At 46.6% G+C, this 27,945-nt stretch overlaps 1 protein-coding gene across 1 annotated transcript in view; it reads left to right on the forward strand.

Moving 5' to 3' along the window:
* The window catches only part of LOC139234719 (pyroglutamylated RF-amide peptide receptor-like), a 38,401-nt gene extending 15,777 nt beyond the window's left edge, over nucleotides 1-22,624 (forward strand). Inside the window, exons 3-6 of the mRNA XM_070865400.1 lie at nucleotides 972-1,033; nucleotides 4,188-4,423; nucleotides 9,376-9,473; nucleotides 22,122-22,624. Of these exons, the coding sequence (XP_070721501.1) occupies nucleotides 972-1,033; nucleotides 4,188-4,423; nucleotides 9,376-9,473; nucleotides 22,122-22,522 (797 nt within the window). The 3' untranslated portion in view covers nucleotides 22,523-22,624. The remainder of the gene's footprint in view (nucleotides 1-971; nucleotides 1,034-4,187; nucleotides 4,424-9,375; nucleotides 9,474-22,121) is intronic.
* The last annotated feature ends 5,321 nt before the right edge of the window (nucleotides 22,625-27,945 follow it).

Genomic DNA, 27,945 nt, shown 5'->3' on the forward strand with positions numbered 1-27,945 from the left:
AGCATCAGTCATGAACCAGCGTAATCGGGCAGCATAATAGAACATAATTGTTCCTTTCTTTTTCTTTCCATTTAAAAAGTATTCCTTGATGTATTTAAGAGTGAGAACCTCCGTAGTTTTATTAATACAGCTGAAATTGGGTTTAACACCAAGTAATCATAATAAGGCTGTCCTGTCCTCCACCTGTGAGTAACCTGATTTTAAATGACAGACAGTGACTTTAACAAACTATACTAAACCATTTAACAGTTTCATTGATATACATGAGTCAGTTTTTAGTAAATTAACTATTTTTTGATATGAAATAACTTTAAAAGCGTGCCTGTGCGCTGAAGAAAATGAATTCAATTTGAATAACCTTCCCGAACCAGTGCTTTGAACGATAAGGGAGTCAAGGGTTATGGGGAGCGGGCAGGGAAGTGGAGGCCAAGATCAGACCAGCCATGATCTTATTGAATGGCAGAGCAGGCTCGAGGGGCCAAATGGCCTACTCCTGCTCCTATTTCTTGTGTTCTTATGTTTAATTGGCGGAAACTGGCAATGGGGTTGTGGCCAGTTTTGTGGGCGGGGCCCGATTCGGGCGAGTTGAATCTTGAACCAGGGTAAAAGGGCACGGGAAATCCAAAATTAAGTGGTCTTAGGCGTAACTCACGTTTAAAATTCATCAAGCTTTTATGCTGGTTTGGCCAAATCTGTCCAGACTGCGCTGAGAGTACGGACGGAAACAAGTGGCAACTCGATCCCAGGTGCTACAACATGGCAGTTCTGGTTCTCCGACTGTTGTAATCTGCAAGCACTGCTCCTCGATGGGATCCCGGAATTAGCTTAAGGTTTCGCTTGAAACCGTGCATCACGGTGACAACAGCACAACTAATTTCTCCATCTGTAGCATCCTCCAGTGGGCTAAAGTTTATTGTCCACACAATTTGACTGGAGTATGAGTCATACTAATGTGTATTGTTCCTTGTCAGGGTTCGTGTGGTCAGTGGCTGTAACCGTTGGATCACCAATGTTGTACATTCAACAGCTTGAGGCAAGTTCTCCTATTTACTTTATATTAATATGTCATTCAAAATAAAAACCTTTTTTGATTATTGATTAATTTAACGTATGTATAAAGGTTTTCTGAGATAATGGCCCAGATTTTGCACTTATACTACATCATTAACATCCTTAGGTGCCCCGCAGGAGCATTATCAAACAACATTTGAGATCAAGCCATATGATGAGATATTCGGACATGTTACCAAAAGCCTGGTCAAAGAAGTAGATTTTAAGGAGCGACTTAAAAGGAGGAGAAAGAGGTAGGGAGGGACTTCCAGAAGATAGGGCCTAGGCAGCTGAAGGCACGGCAGGAAATGGTGGGGCGAAGGAAATCGGGGATGCACAAGAGGCCAGAATTGGAGTAACTTGGAGGGGTGTAGGGGCTGGAGAAGGTTACAGAGATAGGGAGGGTTGCAGAGCTGGAGGAGGTTACAGAGATAGGGAGGGGTGTAGGGACTGGAGGTGATTACAGAGATAGGGAGGGTTATAGGAGGTTACAGAGATAAGGAGGGTTGTAGGGCTGGAGGAGATTACAGAGATAGGGAGGGTTATAGGAGGTTACAGAGATAAGGAGGGTTGTAGGGCTGGAGGAGGTTACAGAGATAGGGAGGGTTGTAGGGCTGAAGGAGGTTACAAAGATAGGGAGGGTTGTAGGGCTGAAGGAGGTAACAGAGATAGGGAGGGTTGTAGGGCTGGAGGAGGTTGCAGAGATAGGGAGGGGCGAGGCCATGGAAGAATTTGAATATGAGGATGAGAATTTCTTCTATTCTCACTCCCTCACCATTACCTCTGGAAATCCCCCCCAATTCTCCGCCCCTCTCCAACTCTTTCCTCCTTTGAGTCGCTTCTGAAAACCTACCTCTCTGATGAAGCTTTTGGTCATCTGCCCTCGTATCTTCTTATGTGACTCCGTGTCAAATTTTGTTTGATAATGATGTTGTAAAGCGCCTAGGAACACTTTAATATGTTAAAGGGCACTATCTAAATGTGACGCAATTATCTGCACAAAACATTTTTGTGTCCTCTGTGCATGCGCGCGGTCGGCCCTGACCCTTTTGGTGCATGCGCACCCCGTCCCCTTCTGCACATGCGCGCCGGCACCACAGTCGTGGCTGCAGTGCAGCGTGGGTCATGCCTTGTTCACCTCAGTGGGCGTTCTGGATCCATGCTGGCCGGGGGGAGGGGAGAGGATCAGAGAGAGAGAGAGAGAGAGAGGGGTTGGGGGGAGAGAGAGCGGGGGCGAGAGGGGGGGGGGTGGAGAGACGGGGGAGGAGGGAGAGGGAGTGGGTGGGGGAAGAGAGAGAGGGGGGAGGAGAGAGTTGGGGGGAAGAGAGGATCAGAGAGAGAGAGGGGTGGAGAGAGGATCGGGGAGAGAGAGAGAGGGGGGTAGGGGATGGGGGGGGAGGAGGGTGGGGGTTGAGAGAGAGGGGAGGGAGAGAGAGGAGGGAGAGAAAGAGAGGGGAAGAGAGAGAGGGGGGAGGAGAGCGTTGGGGGGAGAGAGGATCGGGGAGAGAGAGAGAGGGGGGTAGGGGACGGGGGGGGGAGGGTGGGGGTTGAGAGAGAGGGGAGGGAGAGAGAGGAGGGAGAGAAAGAGAGGGGGAGAGAGAGAGGGAGAGAGAAAGAAAGGGAGAGAGAGAGAATGGAGAGAGAGAAGGGGGATCGGAAGGAGAGAGGAGATCAGGAACCCGTGGTGGGGGGGGGGGGGGGCGTAAAGAGTATGGAGAGCTCAGTGGGATGGCGGAAGAATGTGATCCAGGTCTAAAGCGAGGGTTGAGAGCGAGAAACTGATCCAGATGGTAAGACTGGATGAACTCCGGAAGTCGTGACACTGTCACTGTTCACTTCATATCCAATAAACCTGTTAATAATCCATTACCCACACACAATGCTACACATATTATCAGGAACTTGTTGGGGGGAGAAGGTCATGAATTCGTGGGGGAGGAATTTGGGCAGCGGGGGGAGGTCAGGAACCCGGTGGTGTGGGGGGTGGGGGGGTGGTGGTGGGGGAGGACATGGTGGGGAAAGGTCAGGAACTTGGTTGGGGAGGGGGGGGGCAGGTCAGGCATTTGGGCTGGTGGGGAGAAGGTCTTAACTTGCGAGAGTGAACACTGCCTGTTCCAAGTGAGCTCTGTTCTGTCTGGAATCGGCAGTCAGAAAGGCTCGAATTAAACTTTGCAAAGGAGAAACTGCTGGATGTATCTTATCCTGCAAGGGGACCAATCAGCAATCAGGACTTGTCATCAAGGGGGTCCAATCAGAGCTTTAGGTGTTGCAAATTAACACATCCATATAAAAGCAGAGTATTTTTGTTTTACATTAGTGGTGTTGCTGGCCCAAGAGCCAATGTAGATCAGCGAACATGGGTGATGGGTGATGGGTGAATGCGACTTGATGAGAGATTGTCAAGCTAGATGGGGAGATTTACGGTGTACATTGCCGATCTCACTGTTGCCGCAGCATCTGGACCAAAGCAAAATTAATTGTTGACTGACTTGACCAGCAAATGATAAATTTTGGTGCTCCATGTTTAAGCAGTGATGTAGCTTATCCGATAATAATGCCATTTGTATTTCCAGAAGGTGCCACATAAAAGTTTACTGCACAAGATAAAAGCTCACTGGGTTGAGGGTAATATATTAGCATAGGTAACGGATTAGCTAACTAACAGAAAACAGAGAATCGGGATAAATGGGTCATTTTCCAGTTGGCAAACGGTAACTAGTGGGGTGCCACAGGGATCGGTGCTGGGGCCTCACCTATTTACAATATATATTAATGACTTGGATGAAGGGGCAGAGTGTAATGTAGCCAAGTTTGCTGATGATACAAAGATGGGTGGGAAAGCAAGTTGTGAGGAGGGCACAAAAAATCTGCAAAGGGCTATAGACAGGCTAAGTGAGTGGGCAAACATTTGGCAGATGGAATATAATGTGGGAAAGCGTGAGGTTATCCACTTTGGCAGAAAAAATAAAAGAGTGAATTATTATTTAAATGAAGAGAAATTACAAAATGCTACAGTACAGCGGGACCTGGGGGTCCTTGTGCATGAAACACAAAAAGTTAATATGCAGGTACAGCAAGTAGTTATGTTCTTATGTAAACAGCTGTCTTAAAAGCAGGACTGTGCTTTGTATTCACAGGTGAAATATGATTTTCTCTTTGACCGACACTATGTTTGCTGCCTTGAACACTGGAACTCGCTCTCACTCCGGCAATTCTATACCATTTTCATCTTGGTGGCACTCTTCCTGTTGCCACTCATGACAATGCTGCTGCTTTATAGCAGAATTGTCTTTCACCTCTGGATCAAAAAGCAAGTTGGGGATTGCTTTGTTTTCGGCACCCTGAACCAACGGGAAATGTCCAAGATTATAAGGTGAGCATTTTTCTCAAACATCATACGTCGAATTACAGCACAGAGTACTGTGTGCAGTACTGGTCACCACATTACAGGAAAGATGTGATTGCACTAGAGAAGGTACAGAGGAGATTTACAAGGATGCTGCCTGGAGTAGAGAATTTTAGCTATGAGAACAGATTGGATAGGCTGGGGTTGTTTTCTTTGGTTTTTTGGAACAGAGGAGGCTGAGGGGAGACCTTATTGAGATGTATAACATTATGAGGGGCCTAGATAGAGTGTGTAGGTAGGACATATTTCCCTTAGCAGAAGGGTTAACAACCAGGGGGCATAGATTTAAAGTAATTGGTCAGAGGTTTAGAGGGGATTTGAGGGGAAATTTCTTCACCCAGAGGGTGGTGGAGATCTGGAACACACTGCCAGAAAGAGTGGTAGAGGCAAGTGCTTGGATATGCACTTAAGAATATAAGAGAATAAGAAATAGGAGCAGGAGTAGGCCATTTGGCGCCTCAAGCCGGCTCCGCATTCAATAAGACTATGGCTGATCTGATCATGGACTCAGCTCCACTTCCCTGCCCGCTCCCCATAACCCTTTACTCCCTTGAAGTGCTATAACCTACAGGGCTACGGACCAAGAGCTGGAAAGTGGGATTAGGCTAGATAGCTCTTTGACAGCCGGCACGGACACAATGGGCCGAAATGGCCTCCTTCCGTTTTGTAAATTTCTATGATTCTATGAAACAGGCCCCAACTGGTCCATGTCAGTGTTTATGCTCCACATGAACCTCCTCTCGCCTTACTTCATCTCACCCTATCAACAGATCCTTCAATTCCTTTCTGCCGCACGTACTTATCTAGATTCCCTGTAAAGACATCCATGCTATTCCCCTTTACACTCCAGTTGGATTTTTTTTTTGCCTTTTCTTCTCTTGGCCAATTTTCTCCCCTCCACTCCTTTCCTGGCGTCATTGATTCCACGGCGGGAAGCACTTCTAAAGATACCAGGCCAGCATCAGTACCACACACACGTGGTCTGTATTCATGTATGAACATGGGCTCTAATTGTTGCTGTCCTATCTGACTTTATGGGGGACGGGAGCTCGGTCCTGTCATCCAGCAGGGGCTGATTGATGGTCATCAGGAATGGGAACCCACCCTTCATCCAATGGAACTGAGGCATACTACTGTTCATGCCGAGTTCAGCTAACAGACCAGGAATTGACCCTGGGACCTTCCTGATATGTGTAGCAATAATCACAAAACATGTTATTCTTAAAGAGAAATTTGAGTTGACTTTTGAGATATGTTTACTTCATGTTCTTAATTTTTGTAAATTCAAAAAAAATTCTGATAGCTTTTCTTGTAATGCACTATAAGATAATGTCTCAGCGAATGGGATTGCTTGAATATTTGGCAGCTTTTGGCAATTATCTTAAGGTCATGTTAACTAAACTGTGACTTAATTAGGCAAAAATAAATAGAAGTGGAATAATGTGCGATGTAGAGGCTAAGTACACTGCATTTTTTGATTCTGGGATCAGACCAAGCTGATGGGATCAAAAATCTCTCACGCTCACTGAAATAGGTTTGGGCAGCTCAACACAGTTGGTAACGAATGCTGTTCCATACCATAACATTGCTGGCATTTTGCAATTGGCACTGTTGCTTAGAGATACATAAGGATGGCTGTGAAGACAAATCACAGAGTGATATTCTTTGGAAGTTAAGGTTAAGACCTTTAAGAGAGCAGAGTAAACGCAGTTACACCCTGAATTTTTCTGTACGATACCCCAAGTTGGAACGTTCCATAGGCGCCCAAAATTGAATGGCATTCTATTTCCCAGTGGTTACATCCATTGGATCCATTACAGACCCAATCCACGTCCAGACCGGGATCAAACAGGGCTGCATCATTGCCCCAACCCTCTTCTCAATCTTCCTCACAGTCAACAAGCTCCCCGCTGGAGTGGAACTATCTACAGAACCAGTGGGAACGTGTTCAAAATTTGCCTTCTCCAAGCCAGGTCCAAGACTACCCCAACCTCTGTCATCGAGCTACAGTACGTGGACGATGCCTGCGTCTGCACACATTCAGAGGCTGAACTCCAGGACATAATTGATGTATTTACTGAGGCGTATGAAAGCATGGGCCTTATGCTTGGCATCCGTAAGACAAAGGTCCTCAAATGCCAGTCCTCGCTGCACAGCACTGTCCCCCAGTCATCAAGATTCATGGCAGGGCCCTGGACAACGTGGACCATTTCCCATACCTCAGGAGCCTTTTATCAACAAAAGCAGACATTGATATGGAGATTCAACACCGCCTCCAGTGCGCCAGCGCAGCCTTCGGCCGCCGGAGGAAAAAAGAATGTTCGAAGATCAGGCACTCAGCTCTTGGTCTACAGGGCTGTAGTAATACCCGCCCTCCTGTATGGCTCAGAGACATGGACCATGTACAGTAGACATCTCAAGTCGCTGGAGAAATACCACCAACGATGCCTCCGCAAGATCATACAAATCCCCTGGGAGGACAGACGCACCAACATTAGTGTCCTCGACCAGGTCAACATCCCCAGCATTGAAGCACTGACCACACTTGATCAGCTCCGCTGGGCAAGCCACATTGTTTGCATGCCAGACACGAGACTCCCAAAGCAAGCGCTCTACTCAGAACACCTTCATAGCAAACGAGCCAAAGGTGGACAGAGGAAATGTTACAAGGACACCCTCAAGGCCTCCCTGATAGAGTGCAACATCCCCACCGACACCTGGGTGTCCCTGGCCAATGAGTGGAGGAAGTGCATCCGGGAGGGCACTGTGTGCCTCGAGTCTCATCGCCGAGTGCATGCAGGCAGCGGAAAGAACATGCGGCAAACTTGTCCCACCCTCCCTTACCCTCAACAACTGTCTGTCCCACCTGTGACAGGGACTGTGGCTCTCATATTGGACTGTTCAGCCACCTAAGGACTCATTCTGAGTGGAAGCAAGTCTTCCTTGATTCCGAGGGACTGCCTATGATCAGGGTTACCTCCTTCACTTGGAGTAGGCAAATTCTTAGAAGTTTTTCATGGCATTAAGTAGATCATACTTAACATTCAGTGAGTGTGAGGGATCTTTGATCCCATCAGCTTGGTCTGATCCCAGAATCAAAAAAGGCAGCGTACTTAACCACTATGTCACACATTATTCCACTTCTCCTACTTATTTTTGCCTAATTAGTCACAGTTTAGTTAACATGGCCTTAAGATAATTGCCAAAAGCTGCCAAATATTCAAGCAATTCCATTCGCTGAGACATTATCTTATGAGTGAATTACAAGAAAAGCGATCAGAATTTTTTTTGAATTTACAAAGATTATTAAAAACATGGAGTAAATATATCTCAGGAGGTAGACAAAAAGAAGGACACTATAGACCAGTTAGTCTAACATCTGTCGTTGGGAAAATGCTGGAGTCCATTATTAAGGAAGCAATAGCGGGACATTTGGAAAAGCAAAATTCAATCAAGCAGAGTCAGCATGGTTTTATGAAAGGGAAATCATGTTTGACAAATTTGCTGCCGTTCTTTGAGGATGTAATGAGTAGGGTGGATAAGGGGGAACCAGTGGATGTGGTGTATTTGGACTTCCAGAAGGCATTCGATAAGGTGCCACATTAAAGGTTATTACACAAGATAAAAGCTCACGGGGTTGGGGGTAATATATTAGCATGGATAGAGGATTGGCTAACTAACAGAAAACAGAGAGTTGGGATATTTTCCGGATGTCAAACAGTGACTAGTGGGATGCCGCAGGGATCGGTTCTGGGTCCTCAACTATTTACAATCTATATTAATGACTTTGATGAAGGGACCAAGTGTAATATGGTCAAGTTTGCTGATGATACAAAGATGGTTGGGAAAGCAAATTGTGAGGAGGACACAAAAAATCTACAAACGGATATAGACAGGCTAAATGACTAGATAAAAAATTGGCAGATGGAGTAGAATGTGGGAAAATGTGAGGTTATCCACTTTGGCAGAAATAATAGAAAAGCAAATTATAATTTAAATGGAGAAAAATTGCAAAGTGCTGCAGTACAGAGGGACCTGGGGGCCCTTGTGCATGAAACACAAAACGTTAGTATGCAGGTACAGCAAGTAATCAGGAAGGCAAATGGAATGTTGGCCTTTATTGCAAGGAGAATAGAGTATAAAAGCAGTGAAGTCCTGCTACAACTGTACAGGGTATTGGTAAGGCCACACCTAGAGTACTGCGTACAGTTTTGATCTCTGTATTTAAGGAACGATATAATTGCATTGGAGGCTGTTCAGAGAAGGTTCACTCAGTTGATTCCGGAGATGAGGGGGTTGACTTATGAGGATAGGTTGAGTAGGCTGGGTCTATACACATTGGAGTTCAGAAGAATGAGAGGCAATCTTATTGAAATTTATAAGATAATGAGGGGGCTCGACAAGGTGGATGCAGAGAGGATATTTCCACTCATAGGGGAAACTACTACCAGGGGACATACTCTTAGAATAAGGGAATAACTGAGATGAGGAGAAATTTCTTCTCTGAGGGTTGTAAATCTATGCAATTCTCTGTCCCAGAGAGCTGTGGAGGCTGGGCCATTGAATACATTTAAGGCGGAGATGGACAGATTTTTGAGAGATAAGGGAATTAAGGGTTATGGAGAGTGGGCAGGGAAGTGGAGCTGAGTCCATGATCCCATCAGCCATGATCTTATTCAGTCGAGGAGCAGGCTCGAGGGGCCGTATGGCCTACTCCTGCTCCTATTTTTTATGTTCATATACCATAATTAATTTGGCATGTTATATGTTTTTAAATATTTATTATTCCAGTAATGTACAGTGTCTGTAAGATACAAGTCTGGGTATATGATATAATATGTACATTTTATTGATACCAATATCCAACCTTTACTATCCTATCTTATCAAGGACTGACAGTTATTAACATCTTTTTTAAGGAAGAAGAAACGAGCGATTGTTATGATGATAACAGTTGTCGTGCTCTTCACCATATGTTGGGCCCCATTCCATGTGGTACACATGCTGTTTGAATTCAGTAAGCCAATCTTTGATTTTTGCCTTGTTAATTAGTTTCATTCACTAGGTCTGCCATTAAATTATAACTCTGTTGAGAGTATCTTATTCTCTACACATTAGACCACTTTGATACAGTGTCAGCTGTGGCCTAGTGGGTAACGTGCTTGCTTCTGAGTCAGAAGGTTTTGGGTTCAAGTCCCACTCCAGGGACTTGAGCACATTAGAAAAAAATCTAGGCTGACACTCCAGTGCAGTGCTGAGGGAGTGCTGCATTGTCGAAGGTGTTGTCTTTCAGATGAGATGTTGAACAGAGGCCCCGTCTGCCCTCTCAGGTGAGAGTAAAAGATCCCATGGTATTCTTTCAAAGGTGAGCAGGGGCGTTCTCCCTGGTGTTCTGACCAATATTTACCTCTCAATCAACATAACAAAAACAGTTTATCTGGTTATTATCACATTGCTGTTTGTGGGAGCTTGCTGTGTGCAAATTGGATGCCGCGTTTCCCACATTACAACAGTGACTACACTCTAAAAGTACTTCATTGGCTGTAAAGTACTTTGAGGTGCATATTGGTCTTAATTTTTCTTTTTGATTTAGTTAGCGCAGCATTTCCAACAACTTAAAGGTCTAGTGATGAACTAGCACAGGTATAGGAGGGATGGGGGCGCAGGGTGTGGGGGTTGGGGGGCGCTCCTGGGTCGACAGGGTATGATCAGTTCCGACTTAAAATGGCAATCGGGTCCTATATACGCCATAGGATCCCGATTGAAACAGGCAGGGCTTTGGACACCCGTCGGTAGGCCCCTTTCAAAATGGTGTCGGTCGCATTGTCAGATGCAACAGGCAGTAAGGCCACCGACCAATGTTCCCGCTAAAGTGCACGGCCGCGTAGTAATCTGAAAGTTCCCGCGCAGGCCGCTTACCGGCTTTTACATTGTAAATGCTGCATATGCGCAGACATTTAAAGAGACTGCACATTAAAAGAAACAGGCCAGGCAGAACACAGCGCAGCTTACAGGGAACATTGCTACTGACCCCATTTTAATGCCATTACCGCCCCTGTTAACGACAGGCAAGAACAGTCAAAATCATCCCTGTAAAGTCAGGTAAATGATGTTTGGTGTATAGAATTCCATGTGAGAGTACATTTGGAGTTCTATTTGAGGGAGATTAACTCTGCAACTAATTGGAGATATTTGCTTTTAAAAAAATGATATCATCTGAATGACAGATTGAAACATTTACTGATTAGTTTCCAGTTTAGACATTTCTACTTTTATTGCAATCAATTACAGCCTTTGCACCACTCCCTGCACTAAATTGGCAACAGACAAGAACTAGTCTAGTCCCTAGATCGCTGGCTGTATATTTCAGCAGACAAATCCACCAGCTTTTTGGAGCAAAAGCTAAGTTAAGATTCAATTCTTTGATCTGATCTTGGACTATATTGTCCTTTCTTTCAATTGCTGGGGCATCTCCAGTGGATCAGCAAGTTTGTCCAGTGAGTAGATGAGCTATACAAATTGGATGGGGTCTATTGTGTTCCGAACATGATGAGACTGCACACAGGGAGGTTAAAGTAACAGTGACCTCAGTCTTTAATAAGACACTGCAGAGTGAGGAACAGGCCTTAGGGGCCGGCTTATATACAGTGCTCCCAAGGGATGCTGGGATCCCTTGGGACTTCAGGGGATGCGCTCCCTGGTGGCGGAACATGGGAGTGCATGCTTTACAGATACACAACATCACTCCCCCCCAAAGTCAAAGTGAAAACTATTTACAAGGTGAGGCGGTCGGGAGCCTTTCTTTCCCTGGTGGACCGCCTCGGTACAAATGTCTGTTCTGGTGTGTTGGCTGTGCCCTGCATGGCTGCTCGGTGAGCCTGGCCTTGCTGGGCTGTTGGGCATGATGTGTTCGATTTCCTGGTCCGGTGTGGTGTTGTTGATCATTTGGGTGTGTGTTGTGGGCTCAAGAAAGGTGGTGTTTGCTGTGGGTTGTTCAGGACAGTCTGTGAACCGCAGCCTGGTTTGGTTCAGGTGCTTTCTGCAAATTTGTCCATTGTCTAGTTTGGCTACAAACACCCTATTCACTTCTTTAGCTATCACCGTGCCTGCGATCCACTTGGGACCATGTCCATAGTTTAGCACATATACAGGGTCATTCAGATCAATTTCCCATGACACAGTGGTTTACATTTTGTTGCTGCTGCCTGCTCTCTACCTGATCATGCAGGTTGGGGTGAACCAGCGAGAGTCTGGTTTTAAGTGTCCTTTTCATGAGTAGCTCAGCCGGGCCACCCCTGTGAGCGAGTGGGGTCTCGTGCGGTAGCTGAGCAGTACTCGGGACAGGCGGGTTTGGAGTGAGCCTTCTGTGACTCGTCTAAGGCTCTGTTTGATGGTTTGTACTGCCCGCTCTGCCTGCCCATTGGAGGTTGTTTAAACGGGGCCGAGGTGACATGTTTGATCCCATTGCGGGTCATGAATTCTTTAAATTTGGCACTGGTGAAACATGGTCCGTTGTCACTGGCCAGTATGTCAGGCAGGCCATGGGTGGCAAACATGGCCCTCAGGCTTTCAATGGTGGCGGTGGCGATGCTTCCCGACATTATTTCACATTCAATCCATTTTGAAAAAGCATCCACCACCACCAGGAACATTTACCGAGAAACGGGCCAGCATAGTCGACATGGATCCTCGATCATGGTCTGGAGGGCCAGGACCACAAACTTAGTGGTGCCTCTCTGGGCGCTTTGCTCAAATGAGCACATGCGCTGCATTGCCGTACACACGACTCTAAGTTTGAGTCGATAGCGGGCCACCACACGTCGGATCTGGCTATCGCTTTCATCATTACTCTACCCGGGTGTGTGCTGTGGAGATCTGAGATGAACATCTACCTGCCCTTTTTTGGTAGCACTACACGGTTACCCCACAACAGGCAGTCTGCCTGAATGGACAGCTCGTCCTTTCGCCGCTGGAACGGCTTGATTGGCTCTTACATTTCAACGGGGATGCTGGCCCAGCTCCCATGCAGTACACAGTTTTTTTTATTAGGGACAGCAGAGGATCTTGGCTGGTCCAAGTCCTAATCTGGCGGGTCGTTACAGGTGATTTATCATTTTCAAACGCTTCCATGACCATCAACAAGTCTGCGGGCTGCGCCAGCATCAACAAGTTTGCAGGCTGCGCCATTTCCACCCCCGTGGTGGGCAATGGTAGCCGACTGAGAGCATCCGCACAGTTCTCGGTGCCTGGTCTGTGGCGGATGGTATAGTTATACGCTGATAGCGCGAGCGCCCACCTTTGTATGCGGGCTGAGGCATTAGTATTTATCCCCTTGTTTTCAGCGAACAGGGATATGAGGGGCTTGTGATTGGTTTCCTGCTCAAATTTGAGGCCAAACAGGTACTGATGCATTTTCTTTACCCCGAACACAAACGCTAATGCCTCTTTCTCAATCATGCTGTAGGCCCTCTCGGCCTTAGACAAGCTCCTGGAAGCATAGACGACAGGTTGCAACTTCCCCGCAACGTTAGCTTGTTGTAATACACACCCGACTCCGTATGACAACGCATCACATGCGAGCACAAGTCTTTTACACGGGTTAAACATAGAAACATAGAAACATAGAAAATAGGTGCAGGAGTAGGCCATTCGGCCCTTCGAGCCTGCACCGCCATTCAATAAGAACATGGCTGATCATTCCCTCAGTACCCCTTTGCTGCTTTCCCTCCATGCCCCTTGATCCCCTTAGCCGTAAGGGCCATATTTAACTCCCTCTTGAATATATCCAATGAACTGGCATCAACAACTCTCTGCGGCAGGGAATTCCACAGGTTGACAACTCTCTGAGTGAAGAAGTTTCTCCTCATCTCCGTCCTAAATGGCCTACCCCTTATCCTAAGACTATGTCACCTGGTTCTGGACTTCCCCAACATCGGGAACATACTTCCCGCATCTAACCTGTCTAGTCCCGTCAGAATCTTATACGTTTCTATGAGATCCCCTCTCATCCTTCTAAACTCCAGTGAATAAAGGCCCAGTTGATCCAGTCTCTCCTATATGACAGTCCAGCCACCCCTGGAATCAGTCTGGTGAACCTTCGCTGCACTCCCTCGATAGCAAGAATGTCCTTCCTCAGATTAGGAGACCAAAACAGTACACAATATTCCCGGTGAGGCCTCACTAAGGCCCTGTACAACTGCAGTGAGATCTCCCTGTTCCTATACTCAAATCCCGTAGCTATGAAGGCCAACATACCATTTGCCTTCTTCACCACCTGCTTTACCTGCATGCCCACTTTCAGTGACTGATAAACCATGATACCCAGGTCTCGTTGCACCTCCCCTTTTCCTAATCTGCCGCCATCCAGATAATATTCTGCCTTCGTGTTTTTTTCCCCAAAATGGATAACCTCACATTTATCCACTTAATACTGCATCTCCATGCATTTGCCCACTCACCTAACCTGTCCAAGTCACCCTGCAGCCTCTTAGCGTCCTCCTCACAGCTCACACCGCCACCCAGTTTAGTGTCATCCGCAAACTTGGAGATATTACACTCAATTCCTTCATCTAAATTGTTAATGTATATTGTAAAGAGCTTGGGTCCCAGCACTGAGCCCTGCAGCACTCCACTAGTCACTGCCTGCCATTCTGAAAAGGACCCGTTTACCCCGACTCTCTGCAATACAATACAAGCAGCTTGTTGGACCATAAAATGTTTCTGGCTTTCTCAAAAGCAATTACTTGGTTTTTTTCCCCATACCCAGTTCTCAACTTTGCGCAATAACACATGTAGGGGCTCTAAAAGTGTGCTTAGCCCTGGTAGGAAGTTACCAAAATAGTTGAGGAGTCCCAGGAACAACCGCAGCTCCGTGACGTTCTGTGGCCTGGGTGCGTTCTTGATAGCCTCTGTCTTGGCATCTGTGGGCGGAATGCTGTCCACCGCGATCTTTCGCCCCAAAAACTGCACTTCTGCTGCCAGGAAGACGCATTTCCACCTCTTCAGCCGTAGGACCTCCTCCAGGTTTTGTAGGTGCTCAGCGGTGTCCCGACCCGTGACCAATATGTCGTCCTGAAAGACCACTGTGTGTGGTACCGACTTGAGTAGGCTCTCCATGTTTCTCTGGAAGATCGCTGCAGCCGACCGAATTCCAAACGGGCATCTGTTGTAGATGAACAGTCCCTTGTGCGTATTGATGCAGGTGAGGCCCTTCGAAGACTCCTCCAGCTCCTGCGTCATGTAGGCTGAAGTCAGGTCGAGCTTGGTGAACGTCTTGCCTCCTGCCAGTGTCGCAAATAGGTCATCTGCTTTAGGTAGCGGGTATTGGTCCTGCAGCGAGAAACGATTAATAGTTACTTTATAATCGCCGCAAATCCTGACTGTGCCATCACTTTTTAGTACTGGAACAATCGGGCTGGCCCACTCACTGAATTCCACTGGGGAGATGATGCCCACGCATTGCAGCCTGTCCAGCTTGATTTCCACTCTCTCCCTCATCATGTGAAGTACCGCTCACGCCTTGTGGTGAATGGGTCGTGCCTCTGGGACCAAGTGGACCGCACCTTCACCCCGGAAAAGTTTCCAATGCCTGGCTCAAAAAGGGAAGGAAATTTGTTAAGAACTTGGGTACATGAGACCTCATCGACATGTGATAGCGCTCGGATGTCATCCCAGTTCCAGCGGATTTTGCCCAGCCAGCTCCTTCCAAGCAGTGTGTGGCCATCGTCCAGAGTGGCAGTTCATGCACCATGCCCTCGTAGGTGACCTTGATCATGGTGCTGCCCAGGACAGTGAGAAACTCTTTGGTGTACGTTCTCAGTTTCGTGTGGATTGGGCTCAGGATTGGTCTGAATGCCTTGTTGCACCAAAGTCTCTCAAACATCTTTTTACTCATGATGGATTGGCTAGCGCCAGTGTCCAGTTCCATGGGTAAGCCATTCAATTTTACATTTAGCTTTATAGGTGGACATTTCGTTGAAAATGTGTGCACTCCGTGTACTTCAGCATCTGCCTCCTCTCTCTGAGGCTTGAAATTGCTTTGATCCACCATCTTCCTCTGCCACGTGTAGTTAGCAGGTTTTGCAGAGCTTGCAGCTCATTTGCAAGCTCGTTGGAGGTGCCCCATTGTTCCACAGCTCTTGCAAACATACCCTTTGAAGCGGCATGAATAGGCTGAATGGAAGCCTCCACAATGCCAACAAGGTGTGAATTGCCTTGCATTCATCCTTTGTTGGGGACTCAGTCATCTGGGTCACCTGAGGCCTGCTGGCAGTTGCAGACTCGTGGGTTCTGCCCTCTACATTTCTGCTCGCAAACACAGTTCCAGTTAATTTATGAACATTGCTAGCACTTGTGTGCTGAGAGATTTGTTTGGTATTATCACTGGTGGACATAAACGCCTGTGCTATCGCAATGGCCTTACTGAGGGGCGGTGTCTCTACAGTCAAAAGTTTTTGTAGGATGGTCTCGTGGCCAATGCCCAGTACAAAAAAGTCTCTGAGCATTTGCTCCAGGTAGCCATCAAACTCACATTGTCCAGCAAGTCGCCTTAGCTCGGCAACGTAGCTCGCCACTTCCTGACCTTCAGATCGCTGGCACGTGTAGAACCGATACCTCACCATCAGCATGCTTTCCCTCGGGTTAAGATGCTCCCGAACCAGTGTACACAGCTCCTCATATGACTTGTCTGTGGGTTTCACCGGAGCCAGAAGATTCTTCATGAGGCTGTAGGTCGGTGCCCCGCAGACTGTGAGGAGGACTGCTCTCCTTCTTGCAGAGCTTCCTTCTCCGTCCAGCTCGTTGGCTACAAAGTACTGGCCTCGCCGTTCGACATAGGCTTCCCAGTCCTCACCCTCCGAGAACTTCTCCAGGATGCCCACAGTTTGCTGCATCTTTACATTGGATTCGTATTCTCGTCGCCAGTTATTGTGTTCCACACACAGGGAGGTTAAAGTAATAGTGATCTCAGTCTTTAATAAGACATTCCAGAGTGAGGAACAGTGCTCCCAAGGGATGCTGGGATCCCTTGGGACTTCAGGGGATGAGCTCCCTGGTGGCGGAACATGGGAGTGCATTCTTTACAGATACACAACAGGGTCCAGGTCTGATCCTGTGATATAATCCTTACAACATCACCAACACATACATTATATAAGATGGCTCTTACTGGAAACTATCACGTGACCTTGTTACATGACCCTTTTATTATCCATCAGGAGTTACATTACCACAGTATTCCAATGGGTGGAGCAGTAGTCCACCAGAGGGAGCTGTATTACGGATCTTTGAATCTGTGATGAATTTGCTGGTCTCAGTTGGGCCGGAGGTGGCAGCACTGGTAATTGGCCTCAGCACCCCGGATTGACCAAGGGGAAAAGTGGCCATAATGTCCCGCTGCTGATGTCCATTGAGTGCTTCCTGATGGATCAGCTGCAAACCAAATCAGGCTCAATGATGATAGGCTGCAAATCCTTCCTGTTGATACTTGAATAATGATCAACTGAGTGAAGTATCAGAGGGTGGCCATGCACCTTTAGGGGACGAGAAAGTTAGCAGAGGGAAACAATTTTTCTTTCAATGGCGTGTCTTAACTCTCCTGAGAGCTGGGCTTTTTGAAAAAGGTGGTGCGGCACCTCACAGGTGTCTGCCAACCGACGTTTGCCATGCAGGGATCCCTGTGCTGAGAATCAGTCCGGGTTCTGATCCTCACAGATTGGCTCAGGGTCTCTGTGACTGGCTCAGGGGGCTCCGTGATTGGCTCAAGGGCTCTGTGACTGGTTCATGAAGCTCTGTAATTGGCTCAAGGGCTCTGTGACTGGTTCATGAGGCTGTGTGATTGGCTCAAGGGCTCTGTGACTGGTTCATGAAGCTCTGTAATTGGCTCAAGGGCTCTGTGACTGGTTCATGAGGCTGTGTGATTGGCTCAAGGGCTCTGTGACTGGCTCAGGGGGCTCAGTGATTGGCTCAAGGGCTCTGTGACTGGTTCATGAAGCTCTGTGATTGGTTCATGAGGCTGTGTGATTGGCTCAAGGGCTCTGTGACTGGTTCATGAAGCTCTGTGATTGGCTTAAGGGCTCTGTGACTGGTTCATGAGGCTCTGTGATTGGCTCAAGGGCTCCGTGACTGGTTCATGAGGCTCTGTGATTGGCTCGGGGGTTCTGTGATTGTGGTTCAGTGCAGATTTACAAATTTACGAATTTACGAATATGACGGACAGGTCATCACAACTTATACACTCCACCACACCCGAAACCCTGTGACCATGTGATCTCCTGGGAGAGGCAAAAAAAACAGATTAAGAACCCAGGCCAATTTGGGAAAAATATCTGGGAAATTCCTCTCCGACCTATCTAGGAGATAGAAGCTAGTCCAGGAGATCACTCTGGCCATTCAATTCCCTGCAGCACCTTCCTTCTGTAAGAGGTGATCTCCGCCGCAGCCAGAAACAAATCCAGCTTTTGCTTGAAGGAATTCAGTGAGTCTGCATTCATCACATGAAATGGCAGCTTGTTCCAGAGGTCTACTATTCTCTGGGAAAAGAACCACTTCCTGACATCTAACCTAGATCTAGCCTTATACAGCTTAAATTTGTGGCCCCTGGTCCTACCTAACTTATTTAGTTGAAATAAACAGTCGGCTGGAACACCGTCTATTCCCTTCATTATCTTATAAACCTCAATCATATCCCCCCTAAGTCTACATTGCTCTAAGGTATAGAGACCCAACTCTTTTAGCCTATCTTGATAACTAAGATGCTTTGGATGGAATTAGTCTAGTGGCCCTCTTCTGCACCCTTTCCAAAGCCTCAATATTACCCACCATGTGAGGAGACCAAAACTGGACACAGTATTCCAAGTGCGGCCTGACTAAGGTCTTGTACAAAGGACAAAACAGTACGCCTCGTCTTATACTCATTTGTCCAAAGGATACACCCCAACGCCCTATTTGCTCTAGCTAATACTGCACGGCATTATTCATGCACCTTTAAGGATGTATGCACTAGAATGCCCAAATCTCTTTCTATCTCCACCATCTTTAATGCCTTTTCCTGGAAGGTGTATGAATGTTGAGCATTTGCCCTGCCCGCATGCACAACACTGCACTTATCTAAATTATACATCATTTTCCAGTCATGAGCCCAGTCTCCCAACACATTAAGATCTGCCTGAATCAGACGAGCCTCTTCTACAGTTCTAACACTTGCACAGATCTTCGTATCATCTGCAAATTTGCAAATTTTGCCGCCAATCCCTGAATCCAGATCATCAATAAAAATAGTAAATAGCAACGGTCCCAACACTGATCCCTGCGGGACACCGCTGGTGACTGGTCTCCAAATAGATCCAAATTCATCTATAAATACTCTTTGCCTGCATCCTGCCAGCCAGTTCTGTATCCAGCTCAATATATTTCCACTAATACCCGAGGCTCTGATTTATAGAGAAGCCCCTTGTGCGGTACCTTATCAAAAGCTTTTTGGAAATCTAAGTAGAAGATGGCTACTGGGCTTCCCTCATCCAACAACTTTGTAACTTCTTCAAAAAATACAGTTACATTTGTGAAACATGACCTCCTTTTTATGAAGCCATGTTGGGTGTCCCAAATATGTCCCACCCTATCCAAGTATTCATATATTGCATTCCTTACGATTCTTTCCAGCATCTTCCCTATCACTGATGTTAAACTGATGGGCCTATAGTTACCCGGGTCTGCCTTGTCACCTTTTTAAAAACGGGGACGACATTAACCTCCTTCCAATCTGTAGGAACCATTCCAGCGTGCAGTGAGCTATTAAACATACAGGCCAGGGGCTCGCACAGTACATGTCCCATCTCCTGGAGGACCCTCGGGTGGATATCGTCCAGCCCTGGTTCTCTATCTATTTTTAAGTTCTTAATTCTTTCTAAAACAATATGCTTACCTATGTTAATGTAACTAGTAGAAAAACCAGTATCATTAACTTCGAATATTTGAAGATCATATTCAAGGGTGAATACTGATGCAAAGTACTCCTTTAATATTTCCGCCAGACTCAGTGAGTCCTTTGTAATCTGTCCTTGAACACCCTTCAGTGGCCCAATACAGTCTTTGATATTTCTCTGACTCTTCACATCAGTAAAAAAGCTCTTCCCATTACCGCCACAGTTGTCTACAATCATTTTTTCCATTAGTCTTTATGCTGTTCTAATAGCAGCCTTATTTTTCTTTAGTTGTTCTTTATTTTCAACCTTATTTATTTGAGTGTTAAATTTCCTTAGTTTATAGAAACATTTCTGTTTACGTCTTATTTGTCTTTGTATATACCGAGTCAGCCACCTTTGCTTTTTCTTACCACGTTTCCCTCTTTTGATTTTGGGTACATGTTTGTTTACCACTTTTTTAATCTGATTCTTAAAAGTTTTCCATTTATATTCAACATCGGTCGTATCACCACTGCAGAGGGTTAGCCAATTTACCTGTTCCAAATCATCTGCCATTTTGGAGAAGTTTACCCTTCTGAAATCCGGTACGAGTTGCAGGTTCTCAGTACCTTTAGTTCTACTAGCTAATTGGAACAGTGTAATGTTGTGATCACTGTTGCCCAGATGTTCCCCCACTTGGAGGTCCGATACGAGATCAGGCTCACTACTAAACATCAGATCCAATATATGACTTTCCCTAGTTACTTTATTAACATGTTGAGTCAGGAAACAGCCTTGTATGCTTTAAAATGGATGCTGAAAACTATCACTGCTTTACGGTGCAACTCGAGCTCAGTAATAAATTCCCATTTGTCAAACACAATGGACTGGATTTTCGTTCCAGCAGTGTGGCAGCGATAGGGCCAGACCTTCACCCCTTGACCCCACTGTAACCCCAGCCTATTATCCTAGGTCGGCTAGGGGGTGCATTGTCCATGCAGGGCGGGCTGCTGGAAGAACTTGCACCTCCAAATTGGGCACTGCGACCCCCCCACCCCCCCCATTTCCGCCAGCGGCAAAGATAAAATTGAGTCCGTGCTGCGGCCGGGGACATTAGTGCGGCAGAAGAGCCACGAAGATGGCAGAAACTGAGGCCTTAAGTGTTTGGGGGCATAATTGGAGGGAGCGGCTGCCTCTACTACACCCTTCCTCCTATCAGCATTTGTACATATTGGGGCGCTTACCATTGCTACCCTGGGTCTATCACTAGCCTCTATCAGGTAGTCCAAGGAGCAACAGTTAAAGGAAGGGCGGGAGGGAAATGGAATGGGACTCTCGAACCTATCCCTTTCCCACTGGAATTTACATATGGCAGGTTGGGAAGAGGCTGCCAGCGAAGGTTCCAGCAGGAACGGGGAGCAAAATTTAGTTTGGGGAAGGAACGTCTACATAGGCCTTGCCACCCGCTAGTTGCCCCTTTCCCGTCGTAATCCTGTGCAATAGTGGGGGAGACTCCAGCCGCATTTCCCCCAATCCTCTGGGTACTGTTATATCAGAAGAGAATGTGGGCAGGTGACCTGTGAATTATCTGCTGGCCATGCTTTAACTGTCGCACCAGCTTTCATCAGCACTTTAAATACTTAAATCAAAGTAAAGTGAATTGACAAGATTGATCCAAGCACATGGTTCATTGAGTGAAGCAAGGGGGGGGCACGAGCTCAATATTAGGACATCAGGAGCAAGAAGGAAAGTTAGACAAACCTCTTTTCACACAAAGGGGAATAGACTAGTGGTATAGGTTACTGGGAAAAGAAAATTGGGCAAGCAGTGCTGACCTGTGTCCAAAGTTCCAGCACGCCAACCTTTGCATGTGTTTGCTGTGATGTTCACAGGTTTATAGAGCTGTTAACTCTTCATAGGACTGTTCCTGGGCCTGGCCAAGGTGGCTATTAACAGGTCCAGGCAGTGAGTGGTCGAGAGTGTCGATCGGCCTGTCTGCCTGCCTCTCGCCCACGGTTAAGTTCACGCCAGGGTGTACCTGGAGATGGAACATGCGGTGTCCACCGGTACGCTCACGGCCACTGGTGGGACTGGAGTGCATCATTACCCCTGGCAACCAAATTTTAATTTGATTTAAACTTACTTTAATGTTTTATTTGGAAATTTGTGGGTTTTAGTGCCCTTACTAAAAGGGGCCACTTGATTTAAAGTTATGTTCAAAATAGTTGTAGAACTGTTGCATTGTGAGTGGCTTAGCCAGTCACATGATGTGCACCAGACTCAAAAAAACCCCAGTCAGTAGGGTCTCGGTCATCCATGATGAGGTATGCAGTTGTGAGCCTAGTGGATGAACTGGTAATGTGTCGTGTGATTCTTAAACCTTGGTTAATAAACCAACTAGTTCTTAATAGCAATGTGTTGCTATGAATTCTTAAGCAAAGAACCCATGAAGCAAATACATTACATCTGCTAATTCATAATATTTAGCCCATGATAAAAAGATGGCAAGGTAGGATTTATTGCTGAAAAAGAGATGGGCTTTTCCTGGGTGATGCTTCCGAAGGCAACCCTCTCTAGTTGCCGTGAGAACACGGAGATCTATCACTGCCTTATTACTGAACTCCATAGCAATTGTTTATAACTGAGTAACTTGCCATGAAACTTCTCGGGGCATTTGAGAATCAACCACATAGTGTAGGACTGGGGCTCACGTGTCGACCAAACCTCTTGTGGTCTTAAATATTGACTGAGTTCTGTTTCCACAGATGAATTCGAGGAGGAATATGATGATGTCACCATCAATATGATCATTGCCACTGTGCAAGCGATAGGATTCTTCAACTCCTTCAACAACCCTGTTGTCTACACTCTTTTGAATGAAAACTTCAAGAAAGATTGTTTCTCTTTCCTATCATTTTGTGTTCACAGGTCACGTCGAGATGCCACTTCAAGCGCGCGAACACCGAACGTGGCCGCAAAGCAAATTGCCTGGTCACAAGATCCACACCCAAAGAAAAAAAGAAAGTTGAAGAAAAATAACCAGATTGAGCATGTTGAGCTTAACTGGTGTGTGGATGCCAAGACAGCGGCCGTTGAGACAGGGCACGTGTCCTTTCTTGCATGTCGTGCTTACCAGGAACTACCATGCACTTCAGGTTGTGGTTGAGAATGTCTCCTTTCGTCGGGTCTGGTGCTGCTTTACATTTAGAAATGTTTGTATAGCTGCAGTTGTCTAAAGTGATTGTTTTAAATAATACAGGGTGTATAGGGCAAACATTTCAACAGAATTCTTTAAAACGTATAGTACATTATAGAATGGCTATTACTACCTCAGGACGCCCCAAAGCGCTTTGCAGCCAATTAAGTACTTTTTGACGTGTAGTCACTGTTGTAATGTTCGAAATGTGGCAGGCAATTTGCGCACAGCAGCATCCGATAAACAACATCATCATCATAGGCAGTCCCTCGAAGCGAGGATAACTTGCTTCCACGCAAAAAAAGGATGAGTTCACAGGTGTTTCAATGAAGGATCTAATATGTCAGATCCCGAACTACATCGTGAAGGGTGGAAGATGCCTGTGCTTGGATTTTTTTTAAATGTGTGGTGGCCCTGGCATACAGCACCACACGGGCTTGACAGAACTAGGTCTTGGTCCAGTGGCAAGGATTACCCAAGACTAACTGGAGACCAGCTCTGCTGCACAGACCGAGCGCGCACACATATCGCAGTGTGGGCTGGCCCGTGCTGCCCCTGGGCCGTCGCCTCTTCTGGGCCTCAGATTCACACCTCTCCTGGGCCCCGGTTACTTTCCTCTACGGACTCTTGCCGCTCCTTCGCCTCTCCTGCCCGCACTGCAATCAACGACCTGGCTTCGTAGCCGTCGCCCGCCTGCTGCAGCAGGCGCTGCTCCCTCCAATGGCCCCGGCCTGCTGATGGTCTTACAGGCCGGGACAGAGCCGAGTTCCGGGCCGGGCCACCACACGCTGCTCCCTCCAATGGCCAGTGTGATAATGACCAGATAATCTGTTTCGGTGATGTTGGTTGAGAGAGAAATATTAACCAGGACACCAGGAAGAACGCCCCTGCTCTACTTTGAAATAGTATCATTGGAACCTTTACATCCACCTTGAGAGGGCATCTTTGGTTTAATGTCCCATCGAAAAGCAAGCACCTCCGACACAGCCTGGATTATCCGCTCACATCTCTTTAGTGGGACTTGAACCCACAACCTTCGAACTCAGTGGCAAGAGGACTACTACTGAGCCACGGCTGACACTTATGATCAGTGCTGATAAGGTGAGGTCCAATTTGAGGGGATTTACTTTTGGGAATTATTTTCAGGGTTGCAAATTAGATCCAAATGAGTAAAAAGACACCAAAACCTGATAATGTTACTGTAATGGGTTCCTAGGCCCATGAAGATCGCTTACTGGGTAATGACTGAGCACAGGCTGTTAGTTGACCCATATTAAGTTCTTCCCAACATGTTCAATATAATTCAAATATAATCAGTGGAGGGAGGGAGGGAATATTCAATCTGCAGATTTAGGTAGTTCAATTCGCAAACAAATCTGAAGGGACAACACTGGCCCCGATTCTTCTGCTCGCTGAGTGTGGTTATGGACTGTGATTGTTACATATTATCAGCGAGTTGGTGAGATTGGAGAGAAGCTAGAAAGAGACATACGTTCAGGAATCATCATCATAGGCAGCCCCTCGGAATCGAGGAAGACTTGCTTCCACTCTTAACATGGGTTCTTAGGTGGCTGTACAGTCCAATATGAAAACCACAGTCCGTGTCACAAGTGGGACAGATAGTCGTCGAGGAAAGGGGTGGGTGGGACTGGTTTGCCGCATGCTCTTTCCGCTTGATTTCTGCATGCTCTCGGTGACGAGCCGACGGGCCAAGAGTGTTCAGGAGTAGGGCGGGGGGAGCAGGAATGTTATGCATATGCATGAATATGCTTGCTTCTTCCATTCCACAGCGTGTTTCATAGAATCTTACAGCACAGAAGGAGTCCCATCGTGCCTGTGCTGGCTGAAAGATATATATTTTTTTATTCGTTCTGGATGTGGGCGTCGCTGGCAAGGCCAGCATTTATTGCCCACTCCTAATTTCCCTCGACAAGGTGGTGGTGAGCTGCTTTCTTGAACCACTGCAGTCTGTGAGGTGAAATATACTCCTGGATTGGATTTGTCCTGCTTTATGTGAACAGGACATACCTGGGCCTAATCCAATTAGTCCCACACCTCTGTTCTTTTCCCATAGCCTTGCACATATTTCCTTTTCATGTACTTATCCAATTCCCCTGTGAACATTACTATTCAATTTGCTTCCACCACCCCCTCAGGCATTGCATAATAATAATCATAATAACTCGCTGCGTAAAAACATCTCATCTCCCCTCCTGCTTTAGGGGATTATACGACTTTGCAATAGTTACCATGTAGTGATTGGGGAAAGTAGATCTGTTTAGGGATTATCGGGAGGGACAGTTTGGACCTGTGTGGAATTGGAGGCTTCAAGGAGCACAAGTGGTCTTGGTGCTTTACTAAAGGAGGGTTAAGGGATGTGGTAATAAAAAGATATTTATTTCCCATCTTTTAATTTTTTCTTTTTATCTTCTGGTGGCCGTGGTCTCTTTCCCTTGGGAGGTATCTTTTATATTACCTTGTAATTGTTACGTAATGAGATGTCAAATTCTATGATGTGCATTTATTTCTTGAGCAACACATTGCAATGTCATTGCTTTCTGACTTGTTAGCATTGTATCTGATAAAGCTTCAATAAACAGTTAATGCAAAACTACGACCTCTGAGAGTGATAGATTCTTGCTGCTCTTTTATGTTTTAAACTCCTGAATGTAGTAATTGGTATTTCCTGCTTTATATTATCATTAGAGATATTATTTGGCTGTTGGCATGTCAATCTGTATCAACTCTTAGTTTGAATTGCCTCAAAAGCTACAAAATCAATTGTTGTTTTAAAGACAAAATGAGAGGGTTCAGTGAAATACAATACATGAAAATCCTATAAGACCTAGCATTGCAACACACTCCAGGTGGGCCTTCCATGCTCCGTAAACTCCAAGGCATTTCACTGAGGTATAAAGAAAATATTGCACGCCGAGCCAAAGGATGATATATTAGAGGGATGTCTCAAAATTTGGTCAGAGGTGGGTTTTAAAAAGTAGAGGAAGGTGATGCGGCTGAGAACTTTAGAGAGGGAATTCCAAACCGTGGGGGTGAAATGGCTGAAGGCACAGCTACTAAAGGAAGGGCCAAGGAGAGGATGCACAAAAGGTCAGAATCATAACCATGGAAAGTTCAGGGTTGAGAGGTGCAACCACTGAACCACAGGTGACTCACAGGAGGTGATAGTGCAATTAATCAGGTTACAAGACACAGGAAGATTACAGTTAGAGGGATTTTGTTTTGTTCTCAGGATACGGGCGATAGTGGCAAGTTTTCATTTATTGCCCATCTTTAGTTGGCAAGAGAAGATGGTGGTGGCCCTACTCCTTGCAATCCTTGTGGTGATGGTGCTCTCACTCTGGTATTAGGTAGGGAATTCCAGCATATTGACCCAGCCACAGTGTAGGAACAATGATGTAGATCCAGGTTAGGTTGGTGTGTGACCGGCAGGGAACTTGGAATTGATTGTGTGGCAGTGGAAGGGGTGGAGGGGTTGGGGGAAGGGGTGGAGGGGTTGGGGGAAGGGGTGGGGATTGGGAGAAGGGGTGGAGGGGGGTTGGTGGAAGGGGTGGAGGTTGGTGGATGCGACTGGTGGAGGGATTGGTAGAAGGGTTTGGTGGAGGGGTTGGGGGAAGGGGTGGAGGGGGGTTGGGGGAAGGGGTGGATATCGAGCCTGGTGGCAGGGTGTTAATGAAACAAACTGCTCTGTCTTGGATGGTGTCAAACATCTTAAGTGTGCTTGAGGTTGCACCCATCCAGGTGAGTGCAGAGTATTCCATCACATTCATGACGTGAGCCTTATAGATAGTGGATGGACTTTCAGGTTATTACAGAGTACCCAACCTCTGCCCTGTTCCTGCAGCTATGGTGTTGATATGGCTGGTCCAGTTAAGCTTCTGGTCAATGGTAATCCCCAAGATGTTGCTCGTAGGGGTGTCAGCGATAGTGGTACTATTGAGGAATGAGGGGAGATGGCTGGGATTTCTCCTGTTCAAAATGATCATTATCTGGTACTTATGTGGTGAAAATGTTAGCTGCCACTTGTAAGCCCATGTCTGGATGTTATCGATGACCTGCTGTAGGCTGGCATGGGCTGTGTCATTATTAGGAGTTGTGCATGGAGCTGAACGGTGCAGAATCCTTGGCCACTAGTCCCATTTCTGATGCTATGATAGAGGGAAGGTCATTGCTGAGGTAGTTGAAGAAGTTTGGGCCTTGAGGAATGGATGCATTGATATATTGGGGCTGTGATGGCTGGCCTCTGACAACACAACCATTGTCCTTTGTGTCAGGTAGCCAATGGAAGATATCCCCCTTAATCCCAACTGACCAGTTTGGTTCGGGCTCTTTGGTACCATACTGGGTCAAGTAGTTACTCTCAACTTTTTTGTTATTTTCTTTCCTGGGACGTGGGCATCGCTGGCAAGCCCAGCATTTATTGCCCATCCCTAATTGCCCTTGAGAAGGTGGTGATGGACCGCCTTCCAGAACCGCTGCAGTCCGTGTGGTTGACTTATGAAGAAAGGTTGAGTAGGTTGGGTCTATACTCATTGGAGTTCAGAAAAATGGGAGGTGATCTTATCGAAACATATAATGAGGGTACTCAATAAGGTGGATGCAGAGAGGATATTTTCACTCATAGGGGAAACTAAAACTAGGGGACATAGTCTCAGAATAAGGGGCCGCCCATTTAAGACTGAGATGAGGAGGATTTGCTTCTCTCAGAGGGTTGTAAATCTATGGAATTCTCTGCCCCAGAGAGCGATGGAGACTGGGTCTTTGAATATATTTAAGGCGGAGATAGACAGATTTTTGAGTGATAAGGGAGTAAAGGGTTATGGGGAGCGGGCAGGGAAATGGAGCTGAGCCCATGATGAGATCAGCCAAGATCATATTGAATGGTGGAGCAGGCTCGAGGGGCCAAATGGCCTAATCCTGCTCCTGCTTCTTATATTCTTATGTTCTTATGTGAGGTGAAGGTACTCCCACAGTGCTGTTAGGGAGGGAGTTCCAGGATTTTGACCCAGTGACAATGAAGGAATGGCGATATATTTCCAAGTCAAGATGGTATGTAACTTGGAGGGGAACTTGCAGGTGATGGTGCTCATATGCGCCTGCTGCCCTTGTCCTTCTGGGTGGTACAGGTCAAGGGTTTGGAAGGTGCTGTCAAAGAAGCCTTGATCAGTTGCTGCTGTGCATCTTGTAGATGATGCACACTGCAGCCACAGTACGCCAGTGGTGGGGGGAGTGAACGTTTAAGGTGGTGGATGGGCTGTCAATCAAGCGTGCTGCTTTGTCCTGGATGGTGTCAACATTCTTGTGTTGTTGGAGCTGCACTCATCCAGGCAAGTGGTGAATATTCCATCACACTCCTGACTTGTGCCAAGTAGATG

Source organism: Pristiophorus japonicus, chromosome 22 (assembly GCF_044704955.1).
Source record: "Pristiophorus japonicus isolate sPriJap1 chromosome 22, sPriJap1.hap1, whole genome shotgun sequence".
Lineage (NCBI taxonomy): Eukaryota > Metazoa > Chordata > Chondrichthyes > Pristiophoridae > Pristiophorus > Pristiophorus japonicus.